This window comes from Thalassophryne amazonica, chromosome 21 (assembly GCF_902500255.1).
Source record: "Thalassophryne amazonica chromosome 21, fThaAma1.1, whole genome shotgun sequence".
Lineage (NCBI taxonomy): Eukaryota > Metazoa > Chordata > Actinopteri > Batrachoidiformes > Batrachoididae > Thalassophryne > Thalassophryne amazonica.
In genome coordinates, this window is record NC_047123.1 from 28,538,767 (window position 1) to 28,558,973 (window position 20,207).

Consider the following 20,207-nt stretch of genomic DNA (forward strand, 5'->3'; position numbering starts at 1 on the left):
GCATGTATAATATATGCATAATAAACACACGATGGACATTCCACTTCATTTATTTATCACTTCAACTTATCAAAGTTCACAGACCCAAGCAGGAGAACATTTTTTTTACAAAACTGACACTGATATAAAAGTACTGAAAATATATGTTTAATATTTTCCAGACAACATTAAAATGACAAACTGTTTTAAACAAACAGAACAGCGTATAAACTGACTTCTACAAGAAGTATAACCTAGCCTGGCTAGCTATTTAGCTGCAGTGTGCCAAATATTACCTTCTTTTGCACTCATGTCACAGGAGCAAAGCTTATAGAGGGGTCATACCAAGCAGATATAGTTCATCAGGTGTCTTGAAAACAGATATTAATGCTGCATTTACATATTAACAGTCAGTCAGAGGCAGACCCGAGGCTGTTAGCGGCCATGATGGAACATTTCCATGCTAACAATACACAATGATAGGTGGCCTCGAGCATTTAGCATGATGTTAACATCTTAAGAAGCCTCTTCTCTGATATTAACATGTCTTAAAATGTTTTTTTTTTTAATAAATACTTTTTTTCTACAAACCCCAATTTAGCATGCTAAGCTGCAACTTATAAAATTCATCATTCTGTGACACAAAATGCATTAGCTAAAACATGTAGCTTGGCACTAGCTTCCTTCCAAGTGTCTTCTCATATATGATCAGTTTCTTTTTATATTACATTTTTTAAGACACCTTGTTTTAGTATTTAACTTTACCCATCTAATAATTCAATAATTTATGGACTCCTTCTTAAAGAAATCAACTTTTTTCATGGTCTGCATTTTAGCATGCTAAGATTATATACCTCAACATAACGTACATCATTGCCTGGAACATTCAACTCATAGGGCCAACTTCAATCCAAGCTTCCTTTCTTAGTTTTAGCAACTTTTAATATTATAATATATACATGTGCCTTTTAAAAATATAATACTTTTTCATTGACTCCACTTCAGCAGGCTAAGCTACATGTAGCTAAAACATGGACATGGTCATACCATTCCATAACAGAAAGTGTACTACCTGGAATATTTTGCTTGGTGCTATCTTATTTCCAAATGCCTTATTTTATAAAATTATAAGGTGGCAAAAGTTCTTAATCATACATATTTGCATACTTGTGAAATATGTTTGTTTTTATCAAGCATTTTCATAAAATGCACATTAGCATGAAAAGCTAAAATATAATACATTATCCCATAGCTTTGTGCTAATGTATTACTACATGCCATATTTTATCTTACAATATTATAAAGGTGGTAAAACTGTTTTGGGTGTCTATTTTGACGCGAAAATAGTCAGGGTTTAGTTAATAAAAGAAGGCTATAAAAGAAGTTGGCTAATTTTCCTCTGAATTGAATGGAATTTCTGTTAGTCCATCAACTTCTGACCGCTAATATGTAAACACAGCTTGAAAAGAAAAAAAAACAAAACAATTTTTGTGTCCATTTCTTTAAAAAGAACACCCCTCACTCAGTGGGCGTGTCTCAAATTCTTCTGTGACATATGTCACAGAAGTGCAAAATGAGCTGTTTGAAGCTCAGTTTTCACAGATAGCAGCAGATTTGAAAAATGCACAGACAGAATTGTAGAATGTTGATATTTAGCATAACAACCCAACTAGGTTTAACTGTTAAAGGTGGATAAAAGCTGATTTTACACTTTGGACCCCTTTTAAAATGTATTATATCATGCCTGTACACATTGAGTCTGACTCATCAACAATTCGACCTGCTGTCATTGTTTTTTCCATGAATGTGTGTCAGCTGACGACAGTGAAAACGTATGTAAGAGATGACAACATTGTCGGATGACTAACTGGAAGATGAGAAAGCACCTGCAGAAACCAGCCAGGGACGTTTTCACACTCACTTAGGAATTTGGCACCTCACAGAATGGACAACAAGCTGCCCATCAAACACAGCCGTGGCACTTTGGTGCTCTTCGCCGCCGTGTTAAAGGTTACAGACTGCAGCAAACCGGATCATGCAAATTAATTTCATTTACGTTGAGCCTCAAATCTCAGTGGTGCCGACACACAAGCCATGCTTTTTTTTCCTGCTGACAACAGTGCATTTAAACTTCAGTTCCTGCACTGTTTGTCATCCGAGGATGATCTGATATCAATCGGAATCAAAGGGCTTTGCATTAAGTTCAATTCTGTTCACAACCCACAAGGTCAACAGTCAGATGAAGCAGAAGAACTTCTTCCAGCTACACCTGGAGAACGCTTTGGTGCGCCTGTCGGAGAACCGCTTCTTCTTGGTCTTGCGGGCTTTGTTCTTGATGGCGGCGAAGATGGCGGCGTCAAACGCCTCCTTCAAGTTCTTCTGGGTAAGTGACGAGCACTCTATGTAGTCTGTCGCCCTGATTTTGTCCGCCATGCTCCGGGCCCGAGAGCTCAGCACCGGCTTGACGTTGGAGCGGTCCAGGTTGATGAGGATGTTCACGTCCAGTAAGAGGTCCGACTGAGTCCCGACGAGGACGATGGGTGCGCTCGGGTTGTAGGCCCGGATCTCTGGAACCCATTTCTTGGTGATGTTGTGAAAAGAGGTGGGATTGACCATGCTGAAGCACAGAAGGAAGACGTCCATGTGGGAGTAGGACAGCGATCGCAGTTCATCAAATTCCTCCTGAATGGAAGAAGAAGGCAGATTCTGTCAGACACTCTCACTGACTCATTACATTTGATTTAACAACAGTATGACAGTTTCATATTACACAATAAGGTTATGGGATCACTGAACTTTCTCTGGTAGTTTGTCCATTTCTCTGTCTTTTAATGGGATTATTCCAAATAAATTTGCAACCGATCTCCCCAAAACTTGTTGGTATAATCCATTCTTTAATATTTTGATCAGTTTCTCACAACTTTCCAATAGATTGCGACAAATTTTTATCAATTTTATCAGTGCTGATTCCAGTCTATTGATTCTGAATCTCAGCCTTACATAGAAACATGGGTAATTTTTCAACATTTCAAATAATTTACTCAAAATGTTTCAATCACCATAAAGATAGTGGAAAGATCAACATCATCAAAGGGCATAAACTATTACTTTTTGGTCTTTATTACAATCTGGATGTGAATTCTAAATGTAAATAAATAAATAAATCTATATATAATTTTTTAGAGAGATGTGGCACTTGTCAAGATTTTAATCAGTTTGTCAAAATGTTTTCAAATGCTCTTTATGATATTTGGCTGAATTTTCAGGGATACCACAATGAAAAAGCCATTCCATTTTCGTATTATTCGCTTTCTGGTTGTAGATTATGGATTGATTTTGTGCTTCTTTGTTTGTTTGTTTGTTTTTTAACTTTCTTTTCCATTGCAAAATGCAGAATTGTACAACATTTTGACCACTTGTTTTGAAAAGTTCTAATCTGATTTCCACAAACCCGGATGGAACGAAGAAGAAACCATTTAATATTGTTACTGTTTGCATTCTGGATGTGGATTGTCACCCCACCCCCCATCCCTCAGGCCCCCCCAATCACTCTTTCCTTAAAGTGAGATGTGACATTTAATTTTTTTTTAACTATCTTCAGAAAAATTCTAACAATTGTCCAATGTCCATCTTATCAAGAAAAAACTTGAACTTGTTGAATTTTGATGTAAATTCTAGATCTGTCTTTTTCATTTGCTTTCTTTTGCATCGTAAAATGATGCATTATCCACATTTTCAAATAATAATAACAATTATTATTATTATTATTATCACTGGTGCTGTGGATTCTGGAGTTTTTGTACAATGTTGTTTTACTTAGAAAAATGCATCATTATTCAACATTTTAAATGATTATTATTATTAGTAGTAGTAGTAGTACCATACCATTGTCAAAGTAACTTTGAAAAGTTACTTCATTAGTTACTTTATACAGTTATATTATACAGTTACTTCATTAGTAGCTGCGGACAAATTTTCGGCAGCTGCTGAATGTAATTAATAAAGTAACTCAAACTCTAACTTGGTTATTTTTAAGATTTAGTACTCAGAAAAGTAACAACTATTAGTTACTTTGCTGATTACTTACTTTGCGAATTGCTCAATCTTTTTAGATTATTAGTGACCTTATTAGTTGCATTACTTATTAGTTGCAAGTTTTTGGCAGATTCTAATAAAGTAATTGCATAAAGCTGCTAATGACTCAACTGTATAAAGTAACTAAAAAAAGGTAACTTTTAAACGTTACTTTGACAAAAGTGATCATTCTGCCCCTCTCTTTTTTTTATATAGCTGAACAAGACTTTGTGTGTGTGTGTGTGTGTGTGTGTGTTTTTTAGCATTTTAATCATTTTTCAAAGTTTTTCAATTCACTGTCTGTGACAGTGAATATAACAGTTATGTGTACAAACGAAATAATGAATGGAATGGAATGAAAATGAATGAATAAAAAATGAATAATGATTTTTTTTTTTTTTTTTGTCATAGTTCGGTCAGTTTCTAAAAGCTAATATACTGGATTAGTTCCAGGTAACTATTTAACATAAATAAAAAAGTATCATGTGGTTACCTGTCCGGCAGTGTCCAGAAGTTGTACTTTGACTGGAGATCCTTCTACTTGCACCTGACCTGTTAAAAACCAGTCAGCAACAAAATCAAAGTTCAACTCATGTTTTTATTTTATTTTATTTTTATTTATTTATTTTTTGGACGCTCTCTGAGTCACCAGTATGAATGTATTAATGTGATACCACTGCTATTATTGAAGGCATATGACTATGAGACAGTTTGACTGACCGGAGAAGACGTCGAAACCCGTCTGTTGGTACTCGGTGGGGTAACCGTTGGAAGTGTAACTGATGATCATGCTGGTTTTTCCGACGGCTCCGTCTCCGACCAGCATGCAGCTGATGACCCCGGGGTCCAGCTCGTCCTCCCGGGTCAGAATACAAGCGGAGGGGACTCGCGACTCGTGGTAAAAGTAATCCATGTTAGGTGGCATGTCGGGTCACACGTGAAGGCAAACCGATTCTAAAAGTCCCGGTGATGTCGCGTACAGCCTGCCTAGTGACTGACTGACTGACTGATTTTTTGACTTTCTGTTCCAGCAGGTTGTCATTTCCATAGCCACGCCCACTGGTGGTAGAGATAATCAATGGGTAAACCAAAGTGAATACTCTGAATACCCTGTCACGTTTTATTTTATTTTTAGTTTTTATGTTATTTTCGGAAATAAATAAATAGAAACGTACGACAGAGTTTTAGGGCCACATTGAATTTCTTTCTTTCTTTCTTTCTTTTTTTTTTTGGACTTCGAGAATAAAGTCGTAATATTACGAGAAAAAAGTCGTAATATTACGAGAATAAATTCGTAATTTTACGAGAATAAAGTCGAAATATTACAAGAAAAAAGTCGAAATATCATATTATGACTTAATTCTCGTAAAATTACGAATTTATTCTCGTAACTTTATTCTCGTAAAATTACGACTTTTTTCTCGTAAAACTGACTTTTTTTCCTCATAATAGTACGACTTTATTCTCGTAAAATTACGACTTTAGTGTCTGAAGTGGAGTCAGAAGTGTCTGACTCCGTGGTATAACTCTCAAACTCGTAGCTTAAAGCAGATAACCCGTAAGTTGGAGAGGAAATGGCGTCTCACTAATTTAGAAGATCTTCACTTAGCCTGGAAAAAGAGTCTGTTGCTCTATAAAAAAGCCCTCCGTAAAGCTAGGACATCTTTCTACTCATCACTAATTGAAGAAAATAAGAACAACCCCAGGTTTCTTTTCAGCACTGTAGCCAGGCTGACAAAGAGTCAGAGCTCTATTGAGCTGAGTATTCCATTAACTTTAACTAGTAATGACTTCATGACTTTCTTTGCTAACAAAATTTTAACTATTAGAGAAAAAATTACTCATAACCATCCCAAAGACGTATCGTTATCTTTGGCTGCTTTCAGTGATGCCGGTATTTGGTTAGACTCGTTCTCTCCGATTGTTCTGTCTGAGTTATTTTCATTAGTTACTTCATCCAAACCATCAACATGTTTATTAGACCCCATTCCTACCAGGCTGCTCAAGGAAGCCCTACCATTATTTAATGCTTCGATCTTAAATATGATCAATCTATCTTTGTTAGTTGGCTATGTACCACAGGCTTTTAAGGTGGCAGTAATTAAACCATTACTTAAAAAGCCATCACTTGACCCAGCTATCTTAGCTAATTATAGGCCAATCTCCAACCTTCCTTTTCTCTCAAAAATTCTTGAAAGGGTAGTTGTAAAACAGCTAACTGATCATCTGCAGAGGAATGGTCTATTTGAAGAGTTTCAGTCAGGTTTTAGAATTCATCATAGTACAGAAACAGCATTAGTGAAGGTTACAAATGATCTTCTTATGGCCTCGGACAGTGGACTCATCTCTGTGCTTGTTCTGTTAGACCTCAGTGCTGCTTTTGATACTGTTGACCATAAAATTTTATTACAGAGATTAGAGCATGCCATAGGTATGAAAGGCACTGCGCTGCGGTGGTTTGAATCATATTTGTCTAATAGATTACAATTTGTTCATGTAAATGGGGAATCTTCTTCACAGACTAAAGTTAATTATGGAGTTCCACAAGGTTCTGTGCTAGGACCAATTTTATTCACTTTATATATGCTTCCCTTAGGCAGTATTATTAGACGGTATTGCTTAAATTTTCATTGTTACGCAGATGATACCCAGCTTTATCTATCCATGAAGCCAGAGGACACACACCAATTAGCTAAACTGCAGGATTGTCTTACAGACATAAAGACATGGATGACCTCTAATTTCCTGCTTTTAAACTCAGATAAAACTGAAGTTATTGTACTTGGCCCCACAAATCTTAGAAACATGGTGTCTAACCAGATCCTTACTCTGGATGGCATTACCCTGACCTCTAGTAATACTGTGAGAAATCTTGGAGTCATTTTTGATCAGGATATGTCATTCAAAGCGCATATTAAACAAATATGTAGGACTGCTTTTTTGCATTTACGCAATATCTCTAAAATCAGAAAGGTCTTGTCTCAGAGTGATGCTGAAAAACTAATTCATGCATTTATTTCCTCTAGGCTGGACTATTGTAATTCATTATTATCAGGTTGTCCTAAAAGTTCCCTAAAAAGCCTTCAGTTAATTCAAAATGCTGCAGCTAGAGTGCTGACGGGGACTAGAAGGAGAGAGCATATCTCACCCATATTGGCCTCTCTTCATTGGCTTCCTGTTAATTCTAGAATAGAATTTAAAATTCTTCTTCTTACTTATAAGGTTTTGAATAATCAGGTCCCATCTTATCTTAGGGACCTCGTAGTACCATATCACCCCAATAGAGCGCTTCGCTCTCAGACTGCAGGCTTACTTGTAGTTCCTAGGGTTTGTAAGAGTAGAATGGGAGGCAGAGCCTTCAGCTTTCAGGCTCCTCTCCTGTGGAACCAGCTCCCAATTCAGATCAGGGAGACAGACACCCTCTCTACTTTTAAGATTAGGCTTAAAACTTTCCTTTTTGCTAAAGCTTATAGTTAGGGCTGGATCAGGTGACCCTGAACCATCCCTTAGTTATGCTGCTATAGACATAGACTGCTGGGGGGTTCCCATGATGCACTGTTTCTTTCTCTTTTTGCTCTGTATGCACCACTCTGCATTTAATCATTAGTGATCGATCTCTGCTCCCCTCCACAGCATGTCTTTTTCCTGGTTCTCTCCCTCAGCCCCAACCAGTCCCAGCAGAAGACTGCCCCTCCCTGAGCCTGGTTCTGCTGGAGGTTTCTTCCTGTTAAAAGGGAGTTTTTCCTTCCCACTGTAGCCAAGTGCTTGCTCACAGGGGGTCGTTTTGACCGTTGGGGTTTTACATCATTATTGTATGGCCTTGCCTTACAATATAAAGCGCCTTGGGGCAACTGTTTGTTGTGATTTGGCGCTATATAAAAAAAAATTGATTGATTGATTGACTTTATTCTCATAATATTACAACTTTTTGATCGTAATATTACGAGAATAAAGTCGTAATATAACGAGAAAAAAGTCGAAATATTACAAGAAAAAAGTCGAAATATCATATTATGACTTAATTCTCGTAAAATTACGAATTTATTCTCGTAAAATTACTTTTTTCTCGTAAAACTGACTTTTTTCTCATAATAGTACGACTTTATTCTCGTAAAATTACGACTTTATTCTCATAATATTACAACTTTTTGATCGTAATATTACGACTTTATTCTCGAAATCTTAAAATTACGACTTTATTCTCGTAATATAACGACTTTATTCTCGAAGTCTTAAAAAAAAAAATTAAATGTGGCCCTAAAACGCCGTCGTACGTTTATATTTATTTATTTCCAAAAATAAAATAAAAAATAAAAATAAAATAAAATGAAAATTGTCTTCGGTTTCTTTCCTATTTTGCACATTGAGATGTACCTCAGTCAACTAAAAATGAGTGTTTTGGACTCGAACCCTTCATATCTTGATTAAAGTGTGCAGAGTACATGTGTTTTTACAGATGCAGCCATATCCGGAATGAAAAAAGTACCCATATCTGATGTAATTTTTTTTTTTTGTTAGAATATTATTTAGAATTCGAAATAGTAAATATGAATGAGACAAGAAATAAGATAGGCGACTGCAAAATATATATGAATAACAACACATATATGAATAACAATAACATTCTTTTCTACTCTTCCTTTTTTTAGATATTTAGATATACCTTACTAGTATAGTTCTACCTTAGAACTGGAATATATTATTGAAGACATACCTTACTGAATTTTCATGAAGTCAGCACAATGAAATTAAACTGAAATAAACTTCATGTTTTTTACAGTTGTTACAGCTTTCTGCTTTACTGAGTATAGTTTTGTGTTATAAGCAGGGGTGCCGCCACGGATTTTGGGCCCCATATCAACATTGTGGTGCAACATGGGGCCTGACCCATGTACATTGTGGTGCGAAGGGCTCATTCTAAAACATATGGAAACACATTGACTCATTGTTCTGGGTAATTTATATATAAATGAACAGATGGTTTCATTTCTGCCAACAAACACCCCTAAATCTGACATACTGCAGCTTTAATGTTGATTGTTAAATCCAATGGTTTATCAATACTGAGCCAAAAATGGGGAAAGAACAAAGTGAGCCTGCGGAGGTGGAGGTATGCACTGGAGAGAAGGGGAATGAAAGTCAGTCAGAGCAAGTGAGGGATGGTTGTATACAGAGAAGGATACTGAAGCTGCCAGTCAAGAGTTTTAGAGGACAAAAGAGGAGGTTTGTAGATGTGCTGATAGAGGGCAAATGAGTGTTAATATAATTAAATCCTGCATTTAACAACCACACACTGTCACCAATACGTAATTGTTATTCTCTCTTAAAAAAAAATATCCAATCTTCAAAATCCTTATAACTGACAGTCAAACGCTCGTTGGTCCCAATCTAAACTAACTGCACCCTCTTGTGTCCAAATCTGCGCATTACACTACAAAGTGATCACGTGATGTTGCGAGTCACCTGATCCACCCCGCCGTTGTTGTGCTGTAGGAAGCTAGCTGCTATGGCTAGGATGAATGGTTGAATTCCACATATTGTCGCGTTTATCCCACATAAAAAAAAAAATCTTTATATTCGTTTCAAACTTATAAAAAAGGAGAGCCATTTATTGCTGGAAACAGACAGTTAACAGGAGCTGCGGTGAGATTTTTTTCCTCTTTATTTTCATTGCACTTGGTTTACAGGCATTCAGTCATGGCTTCAATTCTGGATGAATACGAAGACTCGCAAAACACCAGGCCGACTTCTCAACAGCACAACCGACTGTCGAGCACCAACATCGGCATCACACATTCAGGTAATAAGGATCGGTACCTGGATCATTCCACAGGCGTAGCCAGGAATTTCTGAACTGGGGAAGGGGGCGGGGGCAGGAAGAGGTCAGCGGCATCAGGATCTAATAAAGTCCAATTTTTCATCCAAATTAACTCTTTAACTTTTTTTTTGGGGGGGGGGGGGGGGTTTGCCCTGCTTTGAGACATATTTTCTCCCATTCTAATTCAGGACACTGATTTCTAGATTAAAATGACGTCATCACAGGACTTTCAAAATCACACTCCCTATATTTCGACAGAGGCGATGTGTGTCAGGCCGGACTGGCTATTTACACCAACGGTGTTGCATATTGCACGATACCGATGTGCAAGTTGCACCACAGATTTGAAATTCAACCCATCGGAAGGCTTTTACAATTCGACCCGGGAAGAGCAGATGGAGCCACATTGCACTTTGGGATGATGTGGGCAGTTTGGTAGTAGATGTTTCTAATATGGCCGTGGCTATTCGCACGGCGGCCGTGTCCATAACTCTCATTTCACTGTTCGCACGGCAAGACTCTGGTGGCAAAAGGCCGACCCTATTCGAACGGCAGCCGTGTCCATAACTCTCATTTAATGCAGTTTGTTTGTTTATACAAGTAGTTCCAAGTTTTACCACCAGAGTCTTGCCGTGCGAATAGCCACATGAAAGTTATGGACACGGCAGCCGTGCAAATAGCCACTTCCTTCTAATACATTAAACTTATGTAAATGATGGTGGTGCAAGTAGGAGTGTAATAAATCCTAATTTACGGTACACCACAAATAGCCTTTTCCATGTCAAGCAATGGACTCTGAAAATTGAGGTTCAGTTTTGAAACTTCTGTAAATTGATAAATCAAGGACACTTTTATTAGGTTCTAAATAGACAGTAAGTGCAGGTGGACCCCCCCCCCCCCAAAAAAAAAAAATAAAAAAATCAATACATTATCTGTTATACTTTTAGAGATACTGGCCTTCAAAGGTGTCAAGAAAATAGGCGTCTGTGCCAAAAAGTGACATGCCTCCTTTTTTGGACCCTAAGGGAAGGAAAACTATTTGGGGTATGAACCTTACATTTTGGATTTTCCATATTGGGATAATAATCTTTAAAAATCTGTGCAAATAAAGCAAATCTGAAACATGAACTAGAGATATTTTTTTAATGGCTTGATGATCCATTTGTATGTCTGTGTTTTGATTGTGTTGGAAGATATAATTATTGTGTAATTGCTGTTTCAAGAATTCCAATGCCCTGCAAGGAGCATTCTCAACATTTTATAAATAACTGCTGATTTCCAACAACTTGGAAGTATATGGATATTTTGGAAAGATTACTTTCTGCAGAACAGCATGACAGCAGTACATTTTATTATTCAATGATTGTCAGTAAAATCCAATAAAAGAAAACGATAGCTTCCTCACCTTTCAGGGATGTTATTTCTGGCAGTGTTATTTCTACTGTTATTACCTCCGCCAAGGAGGATATGTTTTCAGTTGCGTTTTGTTTGTTTGTCTGTCTTTTTGTCAGCAGGATAACTCAAAAAATTTTGAACGGATTTTGATGAAATTTTGTGGAGTGGTTGGAAATGACAAGAGGAACAGGTGATTAAATTTTAGTGGTGATCCGGATCACGATCCGGATCCAGGAATTTTTTAAAGGATTCGTCACCATTGCGGGATAGGGGGAATTTTGACATTCTAGTTTCTAACTCCACAAAAACAAGGCAGAAAGGCTTGAAAAAAATGAGGGTGTAACATAGTCAAATGTTCTATTAAACAACAAAGTTTGGTGATGATCGGCTCCGGATTCCGGATCTGGTGATCCAGAATATACAAAAATATAGGGAAAATAGAAAATGTGTCAGTGTGAGGTGACAAATGAAGCTAGAGATGCACAACTAATATCAAATTGTAGCTGAATCTGTACTGATTCAGTAAGGTGTCATCAGATTTGATGTAGCTTCAAATGTTATGGAGCTAGATCCAGAAGAAAACCGCCATTACCGAAAAATTGTTTTTATACAATAACTTTTGAACTAATAAAGACATAAAAGTGATTCCAAGTTCTAGTGGTATGTTTTCATGGTCAAGGATGTCAAATATAAAGGAAAGAAAAGTATATGTATCATAGTTTTGGTTGTAACACTGAATTGTTGAATAGATCACTGTGCCAAGGAGGGAATCTCTTTAGGGTCAGTGACCCTATGGCCTTGGTGGAGGTTTGCACTCTCTGAGTGCTTGTAGTTGTATATACTTTCACTTTTATTCTAAAGCATGCACTTAAAGCATGCAGTTGGCTTTGTTACATGCAGGCAGTTTCCTTTGTTGACAAAGTTTTCCCCTGATGTTAGGTTTTGTGAATGTGAGACTTGAGGAAGAGAAGCCGATATTCAATAAGCAAAGGATCGATTTTTCACCACCTGAAAAAATTAACCACCTTGCAGTCTGCAACAATCAGCTGTGCATGAGTTTGGGAAAGGACACCCTACTCAGGCAAGTAACACCACACGCTGACGTCGTTCGTCATATTAACGAGTTGTAGACTGGGTTAGTTTGAATTCCAGTGGCTAATATTCTCAGTGATTAATATTCAGTTTTCTGGTTCATCCAGGATCGACTTAGCCAAGCCTGATCAGCCTAACCAGGTTGAACTAGGAAGGAAAGACGACATTAAAGTTTGCAAATTGTTCCTCGACCCCACAGGTGAGTAAAGATCAAAAATAAAGTATTTTGTTGTCAATAACTTAGTTATTTTTGTTTGCTGCAGATGGTTTCTCCAAGACCCGAAACTGCATTATGGGAGCAGCATCATGATTATTATGGCTTCTTTTTTTTTTTCCTTCATTGCAGGTTCCCATCTGCTGATCATCTTGAGCACCAGTGAGTGTCTGTATCTCAACAGGAACACCCAGAAAGTTCGCAGTCTGTCTCGCTGGAGAGGACATCTCATTGAGAGTATTGGCTGGAACAAGCAGCTGGGCAACGAGACGAGCACTGGGCCCATCCTGGTCGGTACCAGCCAAGGCATCATCTTCGAAGCAGAGATCTCTGCAACGGAGGGCAGTCTCTTCAACACCAATCCAGACCAATACTTCAGACAGGTGGGACGGCGTTATCGTGTGCAGTATCGAAACCATACAGTTGACACTTTATTTCAGAATTCCTAAACTTTTATCTTTCCTAAAAGATCGAGTTTTATCTTTGAGGGATAGTTTGGAATTCAAGCAGCTTATTAATGTTATGTTTCACACCAGATATCTGCACTAGAGCCCGACTGATATATCGGCCGGCCGATATTATCGCCCGATATAAGCCCTTTTCATAGTACTCACTATTGGCCGAAATTTTGCCGATAGAATGCCGATAACACTGTAACAAATTTTTATTTTTGTTTTGTTCCTGGGTACACAGTGTGTTTTCCTAACCTGTTATGCCTTAAATAAATAGAAAATAGCTGTTATTTCACAGTAACTTTGCTTCTGTGATCAGGACATTGATATTTTGAAATTTGTCTGTTTTCAAGAATATTCTCGATTCGCCTTCACTACTACTGAGTAGTCTTCTAGCATATTCTTTAACAGCTAGAACTGTCCAGAATTTTCTAGAAGTTTCCAGAATTATCTAGAAATTTCAAGAAACTTTTAGAACTTTCTAGAACGTTAAACAAATAATATCAAAGTTTGTGCTGAATGTAGTCATTTTTCCATAGACTTTAGACATAAGCAGTTGAAATATAACACTTAGAAGCCAGGAACAAAAATTGTGTTACACAGTGAATTTCTCATAAACGAAACAGTTACTGAAATAATGTTTGTGTTGGCAATGTAAAATGTCCTTGCACCGTTTTTCTAGTAGATGGAGCTCTGACTCCATTCAACTGAGAGCTGCTTACACTCCTGCTTAAATGTGTTCATCACCAGCCCCCGTAGTTCATCGTCACACTGCACTGATCGGCTGACAAAAACATACAAGTAAGTTTATAAGGATCTATATCCTTATCCTGAACCTATATCTAAGTTGCAGCAACAAGAGGTACAAGATCAGATGTATTTCACAACAGATCATATGTATTTGCTTATTTCACAAAGGTTTAATTCTTGATTGCATTTTTTGAACTTGAAAATTCTTCTCTGTTATAAAGTTAATCAATATGAAGACAAAGCTTCAGCTTTTAGCTCATACCTTTTTTGTTAAGGGTCCAAAAAAGAACATTTTATTCATTTAAAAATAATAATATCAGCTGATTTATCAGCTATCGGCAAATCAGCCGATTTATCAGTTATTGGCATTTTTTTCATCCAAATATCGTTATCGGCATCGGCCTAAAAAAAAATCCATATCGGTCGGGCTCTAATCTGACTGCTAAAGCCAAAGTGTCAATAAAAATAAAACAAAAATGTTAAAAACTTTGTGATTCTTAGTATGGTTTGAGTGATATTTTGAGGGACAACAACTCCAGACTTGTGTAGCTCTTGAACGAGGGTTACTAACTGGTGCCACGTGGGCCACATTTGGCCCAGTCTCTCTTTGTGTAGACATGCTTTATCAGGATGTCTGGACTTGAACTTTGCAGAAAAAAGTGGGTGCGTGTCAGTTATCTGACAATAAATATGCACATTAAAGTTGGTTAAACTCAAATATATTGTTTGCACCGATATGGTTAGTGGTCCAGTTAATGAAGATGATACGGAATAATCATAGTCTTTGGGTATTGTTGTGTATTACTTGTATATTGGTTTAGAAAAAGTAGGTTTTTGCTTTGTTTCTTAAAAAACATCAGTGATCACGCTTTGCAGGAGTGACAGGATTACAGAATTCTAGGGGAAACACCCAACAAACTCAGGATCTTCAGTGGTGGATTGTTTAAAGGTCACTACATTTTTTATTTTTCCTGAGGCAGGTCCACTCCCTGGAAGAGGATGGAAAGCCAGCGCCAGTCTGCTGCATAGAGGTGGAACGGGGCTTGGAGAACAAGTACTTCATCATCGCTACCACCAGCAAACGCCTTTTCCAGTTTGTAGGTAAGGTGGCCGAGGGGTCAGAACAGCAAGGCTTCAGCTCCATCTTCAGCCAGAACCAGGACCTGCTGCCCAGTTTCCAGGAGTTCCCCTTCAGCATGGGTTATAGTGAGATCACCTTCTACACCTCCAAACTCCGCTCCCGCCCCATGGCGTTTGCATGGATGATGGGTAACGGCGTTCTTTACGGTCAGCTGGACTACATCAGGCCTGATTCCTTGCTGAGTGATGTGCAGGTAACCACGTGTGAGAGAGCTTTGTTTTTCGGTTTCCGCGTTCACTCGTCTTCATCTTTGTGCTTTACCTCCTCAGGTCTGGGAGTACACGTCAGATATTGACCTGAGTTTAAACAAACCCATCTCCATCGTGCTGACGCAGTTCCACTTCTTGCTGTTGCTCCCTGACCGAGTCAAAGCCATCTGCACTCTGAACGGGGAGGTGATCCATGAGGATGTATTCCCAGATAAATTCGGCCCTCTGAAGAAGATGATCAAGGACCCGGTGGGTGGGTTGGTCTGGATTTACACAGAAAGGGCCGTCTTCCGATACCACATTCAGCGTGAGGCCAGGGACGTGTGGCAGATGTACATGAGCATGAACAAATTTGATCTGGCCAAGGAGTACTGCCGTGACCGGCCCGAGTGCATGGACATGGTGCTGGCCAAGGAGGCCGAGCACTGCTTCCAGAACAAACGATACTTGGAGAGCGCCAAGTGCTACGCCCTGACGCAGAATTACTTTGAAGAGATTGCGCTCAAGTTTATCGAAGTCAAACAAGAGGACGCCCTGAAGGAATTCTTGCGGAAGAAGCTAAATAATTTGAAACCGAGTGAGAGGACGCAGATCACCTTGTTGGTCACGTGGCTAACTGAGCTTTACCTGAACCGGCTTGGCCAGCTGGAGAGCGACAGTAACAGTGCCATCTTCCAGGAGACCCGCAAGGAGTTCCAACAATTCCTCAGTAGTCCCAAGCATAAGGATTGCTTGTACATTAACCGCAGCACCATTTACGACCTGCTCGCCAGTCACGGCAACGTGGATGGCATGGTGTACTTCTCGGTCATCATGGAGGACTACGAGAGGGTGATATCTCACTACTGCCAACATGATGATTACGCCGCCGCCCTGGACGTGCTGTCGAAGCACTGTGAAGAGAAGCTTTTCTACAAGTTTTCTCCCGTGCTCATGCAGCACATTCCAGAAAAAGTAGTGGATGCCTGGATCCAGATGGGCAAACGGTTAGACCCAAAGAAACTGATCCCAGCACTGATGAACTACAGTCAGATGGGCAGCACCCAGCAGATCAACGAAACCATCCGCTACATGGAGTTCTGTGTCTACGAGTTGAACGTGACAGAAGAGGCCATCCATAACTACCTGCTGTCTCTGTATGCCAAGTATAAACCAGACTCTTTGCTTTGGTACCTAGAGCACGCAGGAACACATACCTATGAGATCCACTATGATTTAAAGTATGCTCTCAGGTTGTGCGCAGAACATGGCTACCTCCGGGCGTGTGTCCTGGTTTATAAGATCATGGAACTCTACGAGGAGGCAGTGGATCTGGCTTTGCAAGTAAGTCTTCTGTGTGGAAATAAATACGTAGCGTACGTGCTATGGATGAGCAGGACCACCGTAGGTGCCATAGAGCAGAGGCCAGTGAGAGAAGGAGTTGGGCTACCAATATCTATACCTGGACTTGGGTCTTAGTCATGTCTTTGGTCAAGACACTTCATCTGCCTTGTTCAAGCTCACCCAACTGTAAATGGGTGAGCTTCTCACTGTGGAATCCAGGGATAAGCACGGGCACCAGTGGGCCTCAAGGCTCAAGGACAATATAGGACTTACCTACCTGGCGTAGAGATGGATTACAAAGTTTTATTGGCCATTTATTTAAAATGCTCATCCAACCACCAAGTAAGATTTGTTAGTCGGCTGTGTGAACATTAGTACTTTCAGAGTAAAAGCCTACCAATGAAGTTCTTGAGTCATCAGGTGCGTGGTGGTATTGGTGAGTTTGTGTAGGCAGTGAAACAACACGTGGCAAAGTCAGCAACTTTTCAAAAAGCCCCACATTTGCATCTGACATGCTCCAAAACGTAAGTTGTTCAGGAGTTATTGAACATCCTGGTTGCAAACTCACAGACAGTTGTGGGCAAAAATGTTACTTCCATGGTGGGAGTATCTAAACACCATGGGTGCAAAGATTGATCCATGAGGAACCCTTAAATGTAATTACAGTTTAATTATGTAAGATATCTGACTAGGTTATCTGTCTAGAGTAATGTCTCCAGTATTGGCAGAAAAAAAAAAAGTCAGATTGTGGTTATGTTAACAAATACTGTGTATTTATTGTCCATAGGTAGATGTGGACTTGGCCAAATCATGTGCTGACCTGCCTGATGATGATGAGGAACTCAGGAAAAAGCTTTGGCTGAAAATTGCCCGACATGTGGTGCAGGAAGAGAAGGATGTGAAGAAAGCTATGAACTGTCTGTCAAGCTGCAACCTGCTCAAAATTGAAGACATCCTGCCCTTCTTCCCAGATTTTGTCACCATTGACCACTTTAAGGTTTGTAATTATTGCACCTGTTCATGGTAGTGCAGGTGGGTATTGTTTCAATCCTATGTCTGTGTATGAACTAAAAACTTGATTCATTTTGGACCAAACTTGGTGGGTTGATTGTCCACCCAGCTGTCAATGGGTACCAGCTTCGACTGGAGATGTAACCTGCCTTGGACTAGCATACCATCTGGGGGGGATCGTCAACTCTTAGCCACTTCAAGCTATAGAATCTGTAGTCCTGTATAAGGCCTTAGGGACTATGTCAGATGTCTTCTAGAAAATTGAACCCTAAAAATGACAAATCCTTCTGAAAGTGCTTTCTCCTTATGTCAAGTTCTTTTATGTTGTTCTTCATCTTCCTCTGTTTCCAGGAGGCCATTTGTAGCTCCCTGGAAGAATACAACCAACATATCGAGGAGCTTAAGCAAGAAATGGAGGAGGCTACAGAGAGCGCCAAGCGCATAAGAGAAGACATCCAAGAAATGAGGAACAAGTACGGTGTTGTTGATTCCCAGGAGAAATGCGCTGCTTGTGACTTCCCCTTACTCAACAGGCCATTCTACCTGTTCCTGTGTGGTCACATGTTCCACTATGACTGCCTCTTACAGGTACCCCAACAGGCTCCATCATACCTTTTAGTGAAGACATTAACAGTTTTCATGTTTTTTTGAACTACCTGTGTCATGATCACTTTTGACTGTTGAAACAAGAGCCTGACCAATAGGGATTTTTTGGGGGGCCGATACGATATTGGGGAGTAAAAAAGTAATGATGCTGTTATATCTGCCAGTATATACATACAAGTAAACAGAGGTGGGACGAAGTCACTGTCAAGTCATTCTCAAGTCATGAATCGGCAAGTCTCAAGTTAGCTTGCAAACAGTTGGTGGTCATTATGATTTGGGACTTGACTTGAGACTTGTGATTTGCCGATTCATGACTTGAGAATGACTTGCTGGTGACTTTGTCCCACCTCTGCAAGTAAGTTGCCCATAAGGGCAAGGAACACAACTGTAAGTTGATTTTTGGCTGTCAGCCCACCTTATTTTTGGCAAAAGTTAACTTTTCAAGTGAATACACAGTCGAGACCTTGCCGCACATTTGAGCAGCTTTTGTCGCCATATAACGGGAGATGAGAGCATCTCAGAGCTTGTACATTTCCTGCTTGAAACTCAAAATTCATAAAAAAAAATGGCATTCATAAATGTCAGACACACATGATTTTTTTTCAGTCAGAGCTTTAACCTTCCTGTATTAATGTATAAAAATTTTGATTTTGGGTTTTTACAGTTCTTGTGTTGTAGGACCCTGAAGGTTTTGCCGTATGGACATAAAGAAAGACAGCAATTTCTCTTTACAAGCACAACTTACAGTTGTAAAAAAAAAGGCAATGATTCCCAGCATGTTGTTATCAAACCCTTATGACAAATTTAATTTAGGTGTGAAATTTTACAGTTTAAATATTAACTTTAGTATTAAAAAAAACTATAAATGTAACAAATAACCAACCAATGTATGTCACGGTTCTGTCACGCTGCCTTGACTCGGATTGCCCATCACTGTGTCCCATCACTCAGCATTTGCATAAAATAGACTTGTTTCTTGTAGCACCGCCTAGTTGGCGGCATAGTGAGCTCTTGTGTCTTCTTTGTAAAGTGCCCATTCTGATTGAAAATGAATGGCACCTGGTCGCTTTGCCTCTCTCTCATACCTAATGTGAACAAGGGGTGATGGGGTCCCAGCCATGCTTGACAGCATTGCAAACAGTGCCATCAGAGCGGCCACTGTTGGACAAACTGCAAAATGACACCATTTCCAACTGCCCAAGTGTTTTTTGCATTGGTTATTCTGTAAAATAAAAGTTTTAATGTCTGCAAAAATAACATTGATACTAATAAGTTCATGAAGGGTTCATATCGGCCAACAGATATATCGGTCAGTCTCTAGTTGAAAACTACTTAAAAACAAAAAACCCCAAACATCTCATTTATCGAGTAGCATTTATCGAGAGTATCTTCCTCCCCTGCATGCAAGGGGAGGAAGATACTCTCATGTAATACTTTGTCACAACATAAAGTGTTTCCATGGTAACACTCAAAAATGCTAAAAAGTAGATGTGGGGCTGAAATTACTTCCAGATAACCGCCTTCTATTTGACCCAATTCAGCACCTAAAATGACTGTTTAGCAGATTTCACAGCAGTCTGACTTCTGTAACAACTGATTCTCCTCTGCACCTTTTTTTTTTTTTTTAAATCCTGCACCGATTAGGAAGTGACCCCTCAGCTGTCGACTTACAAGCAGAGTCGTCTGGAAGAGCTACAGAAAAAGCTGGCCGCTGCCGCACAGTCGTCCAAATCACGGCACCGCCCGGCACCCAAAGAGGACGTAGACTCTGCCAGCCTGGGCAAAGGCAGCGCCAGCACGAGCCACGAACAGATAAAGTGCGACATCGACGACATCATCGCGTCTGAATGCGTCTACTGCGGCGAACTGATGATCAAGTCCATCGACAAGCCTTTTATTGACCCTCAAAGGTTTGAGGAGGAGAAATCCAGCTGGTTATGAATCAGACCCGTTCTACGATCAGTGCGAAACGATAATCACGTGGCCGTGCAGCTTCAGTATGTCAGCGATAAAGGTTTGAAACCTTTTGCTTGCCTCTTGCTTCATTAACGAAACAAGTGAGGGAAATGAAACATGAAATACTCCGGCAGTCATCATTGCTCAGTTGTCTTGTTCCTGTTTAACTGCTGTGAAGTGACAAAAA

General features: G+C 39.4%; 2 protein-coding genes across 3 annotated transcripts in view; one reads left to right on the forward strand and one right to left on the reverse strand.

Moving 5' to 3' along the window:
- Window positions 1-20,207, forward strand: part of vps18 (VPS18 core subunit of CORVET and HOPS complexes) — a 33,630-nt gene extending 13,423 nt beyond the window's left edge. Inside the window, exons 2-11 of one of the 2 annotated variants that reach the window (XM_034162214.1) lie at window positions 2,434-2,438; window positions 9,741-9,853; window positions 12,206-12,347; window positions 12,466-12,557; window positions 12,705-12,955; window positions 14,755-15,108; window positions 15,185-16,447; window positions 17,235-17,444; window positions 17,810-18,046; window positions 19,709-20,207. In XM_034162214.1, coding sequence (XP_034018105.1) covers window positions 9,751-9,853; window positions 12,206-12,347; window positions 12,466-12,557; window positions 12,705-12,955; window positions 14,755-15,108; window positions 15,185-16,447; window positions 17,235-17,444; window positions 17,810-18,046; window positions 19,709-20,005 — 2,949 coding nt within the window. In that variant the 5' untranslated portion in view covers window positions 2,434-2,438; window positions 9,741-9,750 and the 3' untranslated portion in view covers window positions 20,006-20,207. The remainder of the gene's footprint in view (window positions 1-2,433; window positions 2,439-9,740; window positions 9,854-12,205; window positions 12,348-12,465; window positions 12,558-12,704; window positions 12,956-14,754; window positions 15,109-15,184; window positions 16,448-17,234; window positions 17,445-17,809; window positions 18,047-19,708) is intronic. The other variant, XM_034162213.1, reaches the window with a different exon arrangement.
- On the reverse strand, window positions 35-5,041 carry rhov (ras homolog family member V). The gene is made up of 3 exons (XM_034162231.1): window positions 4,774-5,041; window positions 4,547-4,605; window positions 35-2,661 (listed from the first exon to the last, which is right to left on the reverse strand). Exons 1-3 carry the CDS (start codon window positions 4,976-4,978, stop codon window positions 2,215-2,217), a joined length of 711 nt encoding a protein of 236 aa, XP_034018122.1. The 5' UTR covers window positions 4,979-5,041; the 3' UTR covers window positions 35-2,214.

What these genes read in the sequence shown, in the direction of transcription:
- rhov (XM_034162231.1), bottom strand. Translation starts at nt 4,978, where the DNA reads ATGCCACCTAACATGGATTACTTTTACCACGAGTCGCGAGTCCCCTCC. An exon ending in GGGTTTCGACGTCTTCTCCG is followed by an intron (nt 4,606 to 4,773) that starts GTCAGTCAAACT and finishes GGTTTTTAACAG; the next exon opens with GTCAGGTGCAAGTAGAAGGA. An exon ending in TTCTGGACACTGCCGGACAG is followed by an intron (nt 2,662 to 4,546) that starts GTAACCACATGA and finishes TCTTCCATTCAG; the next exon opens with GAGGAATTTGATGAACTGCG.